The 13,856-nt window shown below is 43.2% G+C and overlaps 1 protein-coding gene across 2 annotated transcripts in view; it reads left to right on the forward strand.

Annotated features, from left to right (window-relative positions):
* Positions 1 to 5,566: 5,566 nt before the first annotated feature.
* Positions 5,567 to 13,856, forward strand: part of cables1 (Cdk5 and Abl enzyme substrate 1) — a 164,705-nt gene continuing 156,415 nt past the window's right edge. The window contains exon 1 of one of the 2 annotated variants that reach the window (XM_072570130.1): positions 5,567 to 6,311. In XM_072570130.1, coding sequence (XP_072426231.1) covers positions 5,770 to 6,311 — 542 coding nt within the window. In that variant the 5' untranslated portion in view covers positions 5,567 to 5,769. The remainder of the gene's footprint in view (positions 6,312 to 13,856) is intronic. The other variant, XM_072570129.1, reaches the window with a different exon arrangement.

Here is a 13,856-nt window from a genome sequence, read left to right on the forward strand (position 1 = left end):
ACAGGGAGACGTTGAACAGGCTGGGCCGTTTTTCCCTGGAGTGTTGGAGGTTGAGGTTTATAAAATCATGAGGGGGGTGGATAGGGAAATTAGACAAGGTCTTTTCCCTGGGGTGGGGGAGTCCAGAATTAGAGGGCAGAGGTTTAGGGTGAGAAGCTAAAGATATAAACGAGACAACTTTTTCACACAGAGGACGGTAAGTGTATGGAATGAGCTGCCAGAGGAACGGGTGGAGGCTAGTACAATTGCAACATTTCAAAGGCATCATGAATAGCAAGGGTTTGGAGGGATATGGCCCGGGTGCTGGCAGGTGGGACTAGATTGGGTGGGGATAGCTGGTCAGCATGGACGGGTTGGACCGAAGGATCTGTTTCTGTGCTGTACATCTCTATGACTCTATCCAGAAGAACCGTCGGAGATGTGATGAGTTGCTGACCACACTGCAATTCACTGCTGAAATAAATAGATTGGGAAGTCATCCCCAGCCTCTGTTGTAAACCCTTGCCCCATGATGGGCACATTACAATTCATCAGGTTTTTTCATTTCCAACTGATCTTACTGAACCTTTCAAAGTCTGAATCCTCATTCACTATATCACCTGATTAAAATTCCTCACCTTCATTTTACAGAATTCTTTTTGAGATGCTCTTTGTTCTTATTAGTGCTGAGTTTAATTACTTTAAAGGTATCCAATATGAGAACACAGTGGCTCAGTGGTTAGTACTCCTGTCTCAAAGGATCTGGGATCTATTCGAATTGGTAACTTGTCTTGCTGCTCGTCAAAAGTATAACAGCTGGAGAGAGAGGCTCCCAAATTCAAAATGCACATTGCGAGATGTCTTGTCTAATCTGACACAAATCTCACCATAGCCCACGTCACTCAGACCCCTATTAAATACCTCCTATAGACCTTTTATGCAGTTAAAATGAGTGGGCGGCACAGTGGTTAGCACTGCTGCCTCACAGCGCCAGAGACCTGGGTTCAATTTCTACCTCAGGTGACTGACTGTGTGGAGTTTGCACATTCTCCCCGTGTCGGCGTGGGTTTGCTCCAGTTTCCTCCCACAGTCCAAAAATGTGCAGGTTAGGTGAATTGGCTATGCTAAATTGTCTGTCGTGTTAGATGTAGGGGAATGGGTATGGGTGGGTGCGCTTCGGCAGGTCGGTGTGGACTTGTTGGGCTGAAGGGCCTGTTTCCACACTGTAAGTAATCTAATCTTAAATTTATTGTATTCTTAGTGTTAAAATGTTTATTGTTACACTTTACTGTGTATATCAATTGGCTTCATTGAATAATTCTTTATTTTTGATTTTTTTTTAAAATACAGCAAGCAACCAAATTGAAAAGCACAATATGCTCAGAATAAATAGTACATTTGAGGGCTCTGAGTACATTACAATGTTAAATTGAAAAAGAAGAATTACCGAACTTCCATAAAATGTAAATATACTGACTCCTGTGAGGTTTTAGCCCATCTCATTATCATCCTGTGACCTGGACCTTGATTTGACAGATGGGACCTATCTTGAACACCCACACTTCACAAAACCGGATGCAACAGTGTTTTGCTATCTGGTGCACAATGACCTGCATACATCCTTCTCATTCAAGTCGAGATAAAGGTTGTAAGTTATCTGACCACAGAAACACCACAACGTATACATGAATGTTAGCCAGAATGTATGGTGATGGCATTTTACAATGAAAAAAAAACCCTGAGTGGGTTCTCACACTCAATACGAAGGCAGAATAAAATGGATGAAGTAAATTGGAAACAAAGATAGAAAAAGCTACCCATCAAGGACGAAAATTGCCCATATAAGTCCTGTACATAAAAGGCGGGACAAGACCAACCTGACCAATTTCTGCTCTATTGGTCGACCCTTGATCACCTGCAAAGTGATGGAAAGCATCATCAACAGTGCTATCAAGCAGTACTTTCAAAGCAATGATGGCCTTGGTCCAAACATGGACAAAAGGCTGAATTCCCGAGGTGAGGTTGAGAGTGACTGCCCTTGACATCTAGATTGCATTTGACCAAAAGTGGCGTCAAGGAGAGCTGGAAAAACTGGGGTCAATGGGAAACAGGGAACACTGGTCGGAGTCATACCCGGCACAAAGGAAGTTGTGGTTGTTGGAAGCCAGTCATCTCAGCTCCAGGACCCCTCTGCAGGAGTTTCTCAGGGGAGTGTTTTTGGTCTAACCATCTTCAGCTGCTTCATCAACGACTTTCCCTCCATCATAAGGTCAGAAGTGGGGACGTTCACTGATAATTGCACAATGTTCACATAGTGAAGCTGTCCACGTCCAAATGCAGCAAGTTATGGATAATATCCAAGTTTGCGCAATGAGTTATGAGAAACATTTGCACAAGTGCCAGGCAATGACCATCTTCAACAGGAGAGAATCTAACCATCATCCTTTGACATTCAATGGTATTACCATTGCTGAAACCCTCCAAAATTAAAATTCTGGCAGCTACTACAGACAAGAAATTGAACTGGACTAGTAATATAAATACAGTGGCTACTGGAACAGGTCAGAGGCTAGGTATCCTGCAGCAAGTAATTCACCTCCTGGCTCCTCAATTCCTGTCTGCCATCTAAAAGGCAAAACCCAGGAGTGTGATTGAATATTCCCAAATTGCCTCAGTGAGTGCAGCTCCAATGACACGCAAGAAGCTTGACATTATCCAGGACAACTTAGGTCACTTTACTGGCACTACATCCACAAATATTTAACCACTTTTGCACAGACACTCAGCAGCAACAGTGTGTACAATTCACAAGATGCTACTTCACCAAGGCTACTTCGATAGCATCTCTAACACATGACCAGCACTATCTCGAAGGAAGAGAGTGATATATCACCACTTGCAAATTCTCCTCACAGCCAGTCTCTATCTTGCCTTGGACTCATTGTTCCTTCAGTGTTGCCCCAGGCAGCAAAGCCCACACCACGTAGATGAACAAAAAAGAACAAAATGTCAAACAATAAATTCAGAACAGTCCAAACCAGAGAAAGTCATGGCCATCTTTGTATTGTTTGAGCAGCCCTGGGCACTGAAAACCTAAGGATACATTCAAGCGCCAGCCAAATAACTTGGTTAGCACTGCTGCCTCACAGTGCCAGAGACCTGGGTTCAATTCCTGCCACATTCTCCCTGTGTCTGCATGGGTTTCCTCTGGGTACTCTGGTTTCCTCCCACAGTCCAAAGATGTACAGGTTAGGTGAATTGGTCATGCTAAATTGCCTGTAGTGTTAGGTGAAGGAGTAAGTGTAGGGGAATGGGTTTTGGAGGGTTGGTGTGGACTTGTTGGGCTTAATGGCCTGTACGTAATCGAATCTAATTTTTTAAAATTCACTTATGGATTGTGGGTGTTGCTGACTGCACTAGCAACATTACCTGTCCCTAAGTTGCTCTTCAGAAGGTGTTGGTGAGGCGCCTTCTTGAACTGCTGCAGTCCACATGCTGTAAGTTTATGGAAGATCTTAACAATTGAGCAATACCAAATAATTTTACCTTAATAAAATGCTTTTACGTAGCAAAGCATGGAAAAGAAAAGCTCGACTGCCAATTTATGTCAGTCTCCAAAACTGACTTCTTTCCCTGCTACGAAAGGAGGCATCTAAGAAGTAATTTCATTTCAGAAACATAAAGTCGTAAGAACAAAAACTTTTTGCAAGCTATTCAATTGTTATTGCCTGGCACCTGCATACTGTCGACAGGAATAAGTAAACAGTCATCATGTCTACAAAGTTGACAATTTCATCCCTTCCAGAATAGGAACACGGTGACTTTTATAAAATAGGAACACAGTGATTTTTATAAAATCTCCTCAATTCAGCACTAAATCAGGTGATTTAGCTGAAATTTTTGGTAACCACTGGGGCTGCTGGAGAAGTGTTCAAGAAATTCAATACTTAGCAAAATAAAAACTGAGAAGAAACCACTAATAAGAAATATTCAGGACAACAGTTAAAATAGGGCACGTCAAACCTTAATTAGGAATGTAGGCCAATGCTCCCAAATCAAGAAATCTCCAGTGTAAGAGCACTGAAGTTTGGAATAAACTTTATTTGTGGATATTTCCCTTTCCTTTGTGATTGGCTAATTACTTGTTGCAAGAACACATGGAGCTCGAGTTATACATTTTGTAAGCGTACAAATGCATTTTGCTCATTCAAAGGCTCATTTAATCTGATGGGAGAGAATGTGGTGGTACCGGTGGACACCGCCCTGTTAATTCATGTGCATTGAAAATAATGCCGAGGCTCCCTGGTTGGTGTACAGTGAATTGTTGTCAGCTCGGCATTTGCAGAAGGTACATTATACAATTTACACTGTCAGCAGGTTGGCTCCAAAAAGAAACGCACTTTTTTTTTTTTTTTTTTTTTATTTCAAAAATATACTTTATTCATAAATGATTTGATGGTCTGTACATTGGATCATGCCATACATATGTCCATATTTACAAACACAGATTCGACTTTATTCTTGTCCTTTACAATCCTGTGCATTTTTTCAATCTTGTATATATACATATATTTGGCTGAGGCATCAGCAGAGCCCAAAAAAAAACGTCTGTATGGGCCCCCTGTTCTTCTTTCGGCAGGCCGATCTTACACGGTGGTCTTTCCCCACCGCGCCTTGGCGGCAGCTGCCCCAATCTTCAGCGCGTCCCTCAACACGTAGTCTTGGACCTTGGAATGTGCCAGTCTGCAACACTCGGTCGGGGTCAACTCCTTCAGCTGGAAGATCAACAGGTTTCGGACCGCCCAGAGAGCGTCCTTCACCGAGTTGATGATCCTCCAGGCGCAGTTAATGTTCGTCTCGGTGTGAGTCCCGGGGAACAGGCCGTAGAGCACGGAGTCCCGCGTCACGGCGCTGCTCGGGACGAACCTCGACAAGCACCACTGCATTCCTCTCCAGACTTCCTCTGCATAGGCACATTCCAGAAGGAGGTGTGTGACAGTCTCGTCCCCCCCGCAGCCACTTCGAGGGCAGCGTGCGGTGCGGCAGAGAGTCCGGGCGTGCATAAAGGATCTCACGGGCAGAGCCCTTCTCACCACCAGCCAAGCCACGTCTTGGTGCTTGTTGGAAAGTTCTGGCGATGAGGCATTCTGCCAAATGGCTTTGACAGTCTGCTCAGGGAACCGCTCGACAGGAAAGGAGAGGGCGGATCCAAAAAGAAACGCACACCCACATTGCTGAATGTAGGCGGCCAGCAGGAGTCGCCTGCGGAGTGGCAAAGGCAGTGGATACCCAAGTCTTACACATCGTTCGGTCGGGGAAAGAAAAATGTTTTTGTGTCCCCCGAGGAGGTTCCCATTGCAGATTTATCTTTCTCTCTCCGGTCGCGCGGCGTTTGCATTTTACAATCTTGGGTTGCAAAGATAACCAGGCACATTAAAAGAATCCCCCACCAGCCAGTGGATCCGGTTTGCATGAAGCCTGCAACCTTGAGCTGACTGTACAAGAGCTACCGTGTGTGTGTGTGTGGGAAGGGCTGAGGATCATGCGCTTTTGTCTAGTGGCCGCCTCCTTGTCCCTCCCTCCAGCCTGACTGCTGGGGCTGACAGAGCGCTTCTTAGTGTTTGCACCGAGCAGTGCAGTAGCACGTTTAGCTCTGTTAGCAAGGACACACGCTTTTAAATGTATAAATATTATATGCACGAGATAAAAAGAAACAACTCCTATCTATATGCATAGGTACACACATCCACACACGCTGCATTGGGACACATTCAACATTTCCACAGGAGGATGGCGGCTGTGACCACCAGCAGCAGCAGCAGCAACAACCCCAGCTCGGCATTACATTCCAGCAGCAGCACTGAGCCCAGCACCAGGAAACGGATAGATCCGAGGAGGAGGCAGGCGGCACTCAGCTTTCTCACCAACATCTCTCTGGACGGACGCCTCACTCAGGATGAGGCGGAGGAGCAGGAGGACGGGGCCGGTGCCGGTGCCGGGGCGAGTGGGCTCACCAGCAGCAGCAGCAGCGCCGGCGGGGGCGGCACGGCGCCGCTGCCGCTCCGGGCTCCAGCCGCCGCCGCCTCCCCGCTGCCTCCTCCCGAGGAGAGCGCGGCGCTGCTCCCCGCCGAGCCCAGGCTCCAGCCGAGCGGAGCCTCTGCACCGCCTCTCCCCGCCCCGTGTGCTCCTGCAGGCGGCGGTAGCAGGGCAAGGATCAACTCCTTCACTCAGGGAATACTGCCTGCTGCCTTCTTAAGGCAGGCATCAGTCCCCAACTACTACCTGGAGCAGGGACAGATGGGCAGCAGCACTTTTGATTTGCAAAGATCCAGGTTGGTGCATTAGCGTTATGAGGATTTTACTGTATGCGTACTGTTTTATATAATAGCATTGAAGTGTTTTAAATATTAAATTGAACTTCTTAAACATCAGAATACTAATCAGTACATAACAAAAGCAAAACACTGCGGGTATCGGAAATCTGAGTTACTTGTTAACTGTTTCTCTCTTTACAGATGCTGCCAGACCCTGCTGAGTATTTCCAGCACCCACAGACCTTCTAACTTTTTACTGCATGCCTGCTCTGTTTGTATGTGTGACTTTACACCGTCTGCGTTATTATTATGGGAATCCATTCATGGGGCCAGGGATTGCTTTCAAAACGATGCTGCAGCTCATGGTGCACACTGTAGTTTATGTATCAAAGTCAGCGACGGGCGAGGATTAGAGGGGGGCGCATTGAAAAGGCGATAGCCAAAAGTTGCTGAGTGAGTTGTGCTGTTCTGTCATTCACTTTTTTGCCTCACCATTGAATTCAGTAACGTTTCAGTATTCGAGCAGCAGATTTGAACTAAATTCAGTAAAGAGACTTGAATTTTATTATTTGAAGTCTATATACTGTACAGGACATTGGTTAGGCCACTTTTGGAATACTGCATTCAGTTCTGGGCTCCCTGCTATAGGGAAGATGTTGTGTAATTTGGAAGGGTACAGAAAAGATTTAGAAGGATATTGCCAGCGTTGGAGGGTTTGAGCAAAAGGGAGAGGCTGGGGCTTTTTTGCCCGGAGCATTGGAGGCTAAAATCATGAGAGGTATAGATAAGCTGAATAGCCAAGGCCTTTTCCCCAAAGTCGGGAGACCTAAAACGAGAGGGGAAAGATTTGAAAGGCTCTTAATGGGCAAACTTTTCACACAGAGGATGGTATGTTTATGGAATCAGCTGCCAGAGGAAGTGGTGGAGGCTGGTACAATTACAGCATTTAACAGGCAGCTGGATGGGGATATGGACCAAGTGCTGGAAAATGGAATTCGGTTAATTTAGAATATCTAATTGGCATGGACAAGTTGGACCAAAGAGTCTCTTTCCTTTCTGTACATCTCTAAGACTTGCTTGACAATATAATGTGTTCATTAAATCCCCTAGCTTCTCTGGCATTTGAAACATTTCTGGTGTTTTATTCTGCCAGTTATTAATTATTGTTGGAGTTCGTAAAATATCAAATTACAATCCTTTTACTCGCTGTTTTCACTGACTTATACTTATCTTTGTACCTTGTTCTTAAAATAATCATTTTCCCTGCTCATTTTTCTTTCCGTACCTGATTTGACATTGAGTTTGTATTTCCTTTGCAAACTTTGCATGGTTAATTTCCAGATTCTTCAATAAGTTAGGAGATACGCTGATGTTTACATGAGCCAAATCCCTAATGCCTGGTTTTCACGCTATGCCATTATCAGCTTGCACTTTCAGCAATGTGTCCTGCAAAAAATGTAGGAACATGAATGTGCCATGACAAGTCTAGCAGATACCGTCAAATACTCACAAGTGAAAACTTACTTGAAGCTAATGAGAGAGATCAATTTTTGATAATACTGTGTTTATTGTCAAACTAGAATAGAATAGCAATTTATTGTTGAAAATATAGTGAAATGTACATAGGTCGCCACACATCGGCACCATTTTACTGGCAGAAGTTATAAAAAGAAATAATTGAGACAAAGTTAGGTCAAAGGTCATCTTCTGTTTCCTCCACTGCAATCTGGTTTCATGGAGTGGCTTCGGAATGCTGTCACCAAAGTTGCCCCTGTGGTTGCCGGAGCAAGGATTTCCAGACCGGGCACACCACCACGCTCCCACCACTGAAGCCATTGCATTGCTGCCATAACAAGGAGGGGCAGACCGAATGCACCAAGTCACCGATGCTGAAGCCATTGCGCAAGCCGGTGCCACTTCAGCTGTCATCCAAAGTTGTCACCATAGCCACGAGGAATGAACCAGAGCCACCGCTCTGCTACCGCTAAAACCAGCAGGTGGAACAGACCAGAACCACTGACCATGAACCCTTCGATAAAGCAGCAGCCACTATGGCCATGAGGAACAGACATGTGGATCCATCACACTGCTGCCATCACAGCAGGCCCTCGCAGGATCCAATACAGCCACAGAACAGAAGACCCTTTGATACATAAGAGAAATGAAGAAACAAAACAAATAAAAGAAGAATGCAGCCAATTAGTTGAGCAGAAGCTAACGGGCACAGAGCCTGAACACTTTCTACTCTGCCACCATCGCCATCTTGTCAAAGAAACTATTTCCAAATGTAAATGCAGTTTAAACAAACTCTTCCTTTGAGTGCTACATTTATATGGCAACATTCGTGTATTAACTGTTCTTAAGATTTTAGAAATTTGAGATTAAAATTGCTCCCACAAATCAAAATGAACTTCCTATCATAACGTCCTAAGATTGTTTTCAAGATTTGGTGTTTATTTGAGTCTTGATAGTTAACCAAAATGTACTTTCATTAATAAGGGCCTTTTGTTTTCTTTTCAACAAATTACTAAGGATTCCGGTAAAGAAAAATGTTTCTAGCAAATTTTTTGGTCATCAATTTTTCCACGTTTCCATAGGTCAACATTATTTCTGCTTTGTTGTATTTGGTTGATTCCCCATTCTTTGCAAAGCTTCTATGAATTTCACAGTGTTGTATTATAATTGACCCTGAATAGTCAATTTATTTTCTTCTGCTATTACGTAAGATTTATGCAGATATTTAATATTGGTGAGTAAATCCAAGTCCCAGTTACATTTGAGTAAAGTATTGGTAGAGTGACACACAAACAGAATTCCGTTACCCTTGTGGATTACCATTTGCCATGATGTTGTAATTGTCCAAATTGAGTTTCAGCAAGCACAGAGTTCATGAATGATAATTAAAAGGCCACGTAGTCTATCTTGGTGCATGCAGAGGCATTTGGAGATTGGAAAATAACTCGTGAGACTGCCCCACCCCCCAAAATGTAACTATTTTACAACTGCCATTGTTGTCCTGACTGCAACAGTGCAAAATTTGTTCATCAGATACCCTTGTTTATGTTGCTGCAGCCACCTTCAATTCTGATATTAGGATAGAGGTAGCGCACATTGCCTGCCTGAACAATGGAGGGGTAGAATTGCTTGCTAAATCTCCAGTGCTTTTATTGTCTCAAATTGCCCACTACACTGTACATGAACTGATGTGGGTAGGCCTAGCAGGCATTAATAGTGCTCCACTGTATAAAAAAAGCCTTCTCCTTCACTGAAGTTCAAATGTCTCACTATACCTTGGCAATGTGGTAATACGAGCTGTTAATTCTTAACTGCTACCGAGTCTATACTGCGGTTTGTAAATGAATATATCCCTTGAAAGATAGCATCAATTTAAGTTGGAATTATTTGTATATTCATAAAGGTAATCCATGTCGCTAAGTACTATTTTAAAGTGAAAACAAATAAAACAGTGAGCAAAGGTGTTATTGGCACCTTCTTTGTTTCTCAGGGGATAAAATGCACCTTGGACTTTAGCTGGTTAGTCATGTAACTATAAATATTGCTGAAGCTTTTGTATGGTAGTACTGTTTTGTGGCTACCTGTGGGGGTTGTTGAAGAACAACTGCAGAAGCTCTCTAATTATCCTTTCTTTCACCTCTCACCTTTACTGAGTCCCAAAAATAATATCTCATCATCTGCTCGAAGAGAGATGATGAAGGTTCCTAAATATATTATTAATGTTTGAAAACACGTGTTTTAAAATGATGGAAAAATGGATTGGTTTTCAGTTCTGTGAAGATCTGACTTTATTTAAGAAGTCAGAAAGTCATTTTTGAGTAGCGAATTTCAAACAAAATCCATAAAAAGGCTCGTTATGTGAGGCAACAACAAGCCAACGAGACAGGTAATTGCTGAGTTGATACTGGATTAGTGGTGCTGGAAGAGCACAGCAGTTCAGGCAGCATCCAAAGAGCAGCGAAATCGACGTTTCGGGCAAAAGCCCTTCATCTTTATTCCTGATGAAGGGCTTTTGCCCGAAACGTCGATTTCGCTGCTCGTTGGATGCTGCCTGAACTGCTGTGCTCTTCCAGCACCACTAATCCAGTATTTGGTTTTCAGCATCTGCAGTTATTGTTTTTACCTAATTGCTGAGTTGAGTTTTACAACCCAGGGAGAGAAAGTAGCCCAGAGTAGGCCCAGTCAGATGGAGACTGATGCATTCCGAGAGAAGAGATCCTTTTACAGCAGAGATGCTGTTATCAACTGTCCAAGGTGTCAGGGCTGGAGGTAAAATCCTGAGTTGCCTAGCAATATGATGTCCAATGGCAGGAAGATGGAAATGTCTAGAATGGCAGTGAGCTTGTCTGTGGGTACCACAGAGAGAGATTTGAATGCTAAACCAGTTCGAAGACTGGCTAGAAAACAGCTGGAAGCGGAGTCTGTGGAAAACCTATGTGTTTGCTCTGAAGGTGCTTAGAAGTCAGTAAGAACATTCCAGAAAGCAATTCCAACCGTACCAGGTAAGCAAGAAGCTTTAGTGTGAAAAGTGAGGTGACGCTTCACTGAGGTTTGTCTGGTTATGGTTGGAGTAAAAGATTATATCTTCCTTACTGATATTTACACTAATGCTGTTGCAATTGTTATTATATAGTGTAACATTTGTTTATTTTGTTGTGAAAATGTTTGTAATAAAAGTACATTGAATACAACCTCTCATGAATATGTTCATGGTGTGGAATTGCTGGTGTTTGGGCTGTGGTGGACCAAATCAGAGGTTACACAAAACCAGGTTATAGTCCAGCAGGTTTATTTGAAATCACCAGCTTTTGGAGCATTGCTCCTTAGTCAAGTGAAATCTAGATGTTAGCAGCATTCTGAAAGCATGTGATTTCAAGTAAACCTGTTGGACTGTAACCTGGTATTGTGTAACTTCTGACTATGAATATGTTCTGTGACTGACCCCCACAGTGAACAAAAACAAAACTCTGGTCTCTCTCTGGGGTCTGACCTCTCCAGTATTACCGTCAGTTGGGGTCATAACTGTTTATGGTTTTATGATGGACAAGATAGAAACATTTGTTAAGAACCTTTTTAGAGTACTGAGTTCAGGTTTAGGTGGCAAAATTCATTGGAAGGACATCCGGGTTTAAAGGGTTAATTTGTGAAGTGAATCTGCATGAGCCTTGAGTTGAGAAGATTAAAATCTAAATGAGATATTTCAAATTATATTGGCTCAATACTGATTATTTATTCTGGTTGAGGTATCCAGAGGAACAGAGCATAATATTAAATTAGAGTCAAACTATTTAGAAATGAAATCAGGAAGCACTTTGTGTAATGGAAATACAGAAATTTCTTCCTGAAAACCGTGAGTCAAGTGAAATTTTCAAGTTTCAGATTGATAGAGTGGTATATCCCTACCCCGAGACCAGAAGGCCTGGATTCAAGCGCCATCTCCTCTAGAGGTGTGTGATAACATCTCTGAACAGGTTGGTTAGGAAATATCATTACATGGAGCTGTGGTATTGAAGGGCAGGTTGTCTGATGAGCAAAGAGTGGACAGACCAGGCTTGGATCTGCTGGAGTTTACAAGAAGAACAGCAGCCTTGATTGAACCGTGTAAGAGCTGAGGGCTCTTGACAGGGTGGATGTAGAAAGTATGTTTCCTATAATGTGAGAGCCTAGAACTGTTTAAAAATAAGACAGTTACCCACTTTTATTCATTTAAGAAAGACTCTGAGGATAAGCCTGGGAACTAAAGATCTGTGAGCCTGACATCGGTGGTGGAAGTGAGGACTGCAGATGCTGGAGATCAGAGCTGAAAAATGTGTTGCTGGCAAAGCGCAGCAGGTCAGGCAGCATCCAAGGAGCAGGAGAATCGATGTTTCGGGCATAAGCCCTTCTTCAGGAATGTCGATTCTCCTGATCCTTGGATGCTGCCTGACCTGCTGCGCTTTTCCAGCAACACATTTTTCAGCTCTGACATCGGTGGTGGGTGGGTTGTTGGAGGGGATTCTGAAGGTTAGGATTTTGCATGCATTTGGAAAGGCAAGGACTGGTTAGAGATCGTTAGCATGGTTTTGTGCAAGACAAGTCATGTCTCAAACATGATTGCAGTTTTTGAGAAAGCAACCAAACAAGATTGATGTGGGCAGAATGGTAGATGTTGTTTAAATGGACTTTTAGTAAAGCCTTAGAAAAGGTTCTGTATGGTAGACTAATTCATAAAGTTAGATCACATGGGATTAGGGTGAACTTGTCAATAGGATACAAAATTGGCTTGATGGTAGGAGACAGGGTGGTGGTGGTGAAAGGATGGTGTTTTTTGGGCTGGAGGCCTGTGACCTGCAGTGTTCCACAGGGATCCGTACTGGGTCCACCTTTGTTCATCATTTATGTTAACAATTTGGAAGAGAATATAGGAGACACGGTTAGCAATTTTGCAGATGATACCAAGATTGTATTTTAACTGTAGTGTTTAAGTAAATTGTGTTTTGTTTAACAAAGAGTAGTTTGACCAGTTGCATCACATCTGGAACATAGCACTTCACATCTACAATTAAAGTAAGAAAGCGTTGGGTCTACGCTACCTTCTTAAAATATTTTTAGAGGGTGGATCTAGGGGTTCAGGTGCATAATTCTTTGAAATTTGCATCACAGGTAGACACAGGGTGGTTGAGAAGGCATTTAGCACACTTGCCTTTGTTGCTTAGACCTTTGAGTGTAGGAGTTGGAACATCATGTTGATGTTGTACAGGATGTTGGTGAGGGCTTTTTTGGAATACTGTCTCCAGTTCTGGTCACCCTACTGTTGGAAGGATAGGATTAAATTGGAGATGGTTCCGAAAATATCTACCAGGACTTTAGTGGGAATGGAGGGTTTGAGACATAAAGTAGGTTGGATAGGTTGGGTCTTCTATCACTGAAGTGTAGGAGGTTGAGGGGTGACCTTCTAGATATTTATAAAATAATGAGGGGCATAGATCAGGTGAATAGCAAGGGTCTTTTCACTGAGATGGGGGCAGGGGGGTGGGAGAGAGGGTTCAAAACTAGGGGGCCTATTTTTCGAAAGGTTTTCGAAAAGACATGAGGGGCAACTTTTTCACCCAGAGTGGTTAGTGTGTGGAATGAACTGCCAGAGGAAGTGGTGGATGTGAGTAAAGTTACATCATTTAAAGGCATTTGGATAAGTCTGTGCATAGGAAAAGTTTGGAGGGATATGGGTCAAACGCAGGGAAGTAGGACTATTTTAGTTTGGGAATACGGTCAGCGTGGACTGGTCAGACAAAAAGGTCTGTTTCTGTGCTGTACGACTCTGTTCATGATAAGGCAAAATTTTCTTCTGCAGAGGGTTCTAAATCTCTTCTTCTAAAGCTAGTGGAAGTAGAGTTGTTGAATATATTTACAGCAGTGGTAGATAAATGCTTGACAAGAAATGGATGAAAAGTTATTGTGTGTAGGTTGGAATATGGATTAATCGGATCATATAATTCAGTGGCTGAGCAGCCAAGTGGCCTTATATATACATTCTTCAATATTGATTATATTCAATAATGACTAATAAGA

This window comes from Chiloscyllium punctatum, chromosome 5 (assembly GCF_047496795.1).
Source record: "Chiloscyllium punctatum isolate Juve2018m chromosome 5, sChiPun1.3, whole genome shotgun sequence".
In the NCBI taxonomy this organism is placed as follows: Eukaryota; Metazoa; Chordata; class Chondrichthyes; order Orectolobiformes; family Hemiscylliidae; genus Chiloscyllium; species Chiloscyllium punctatum.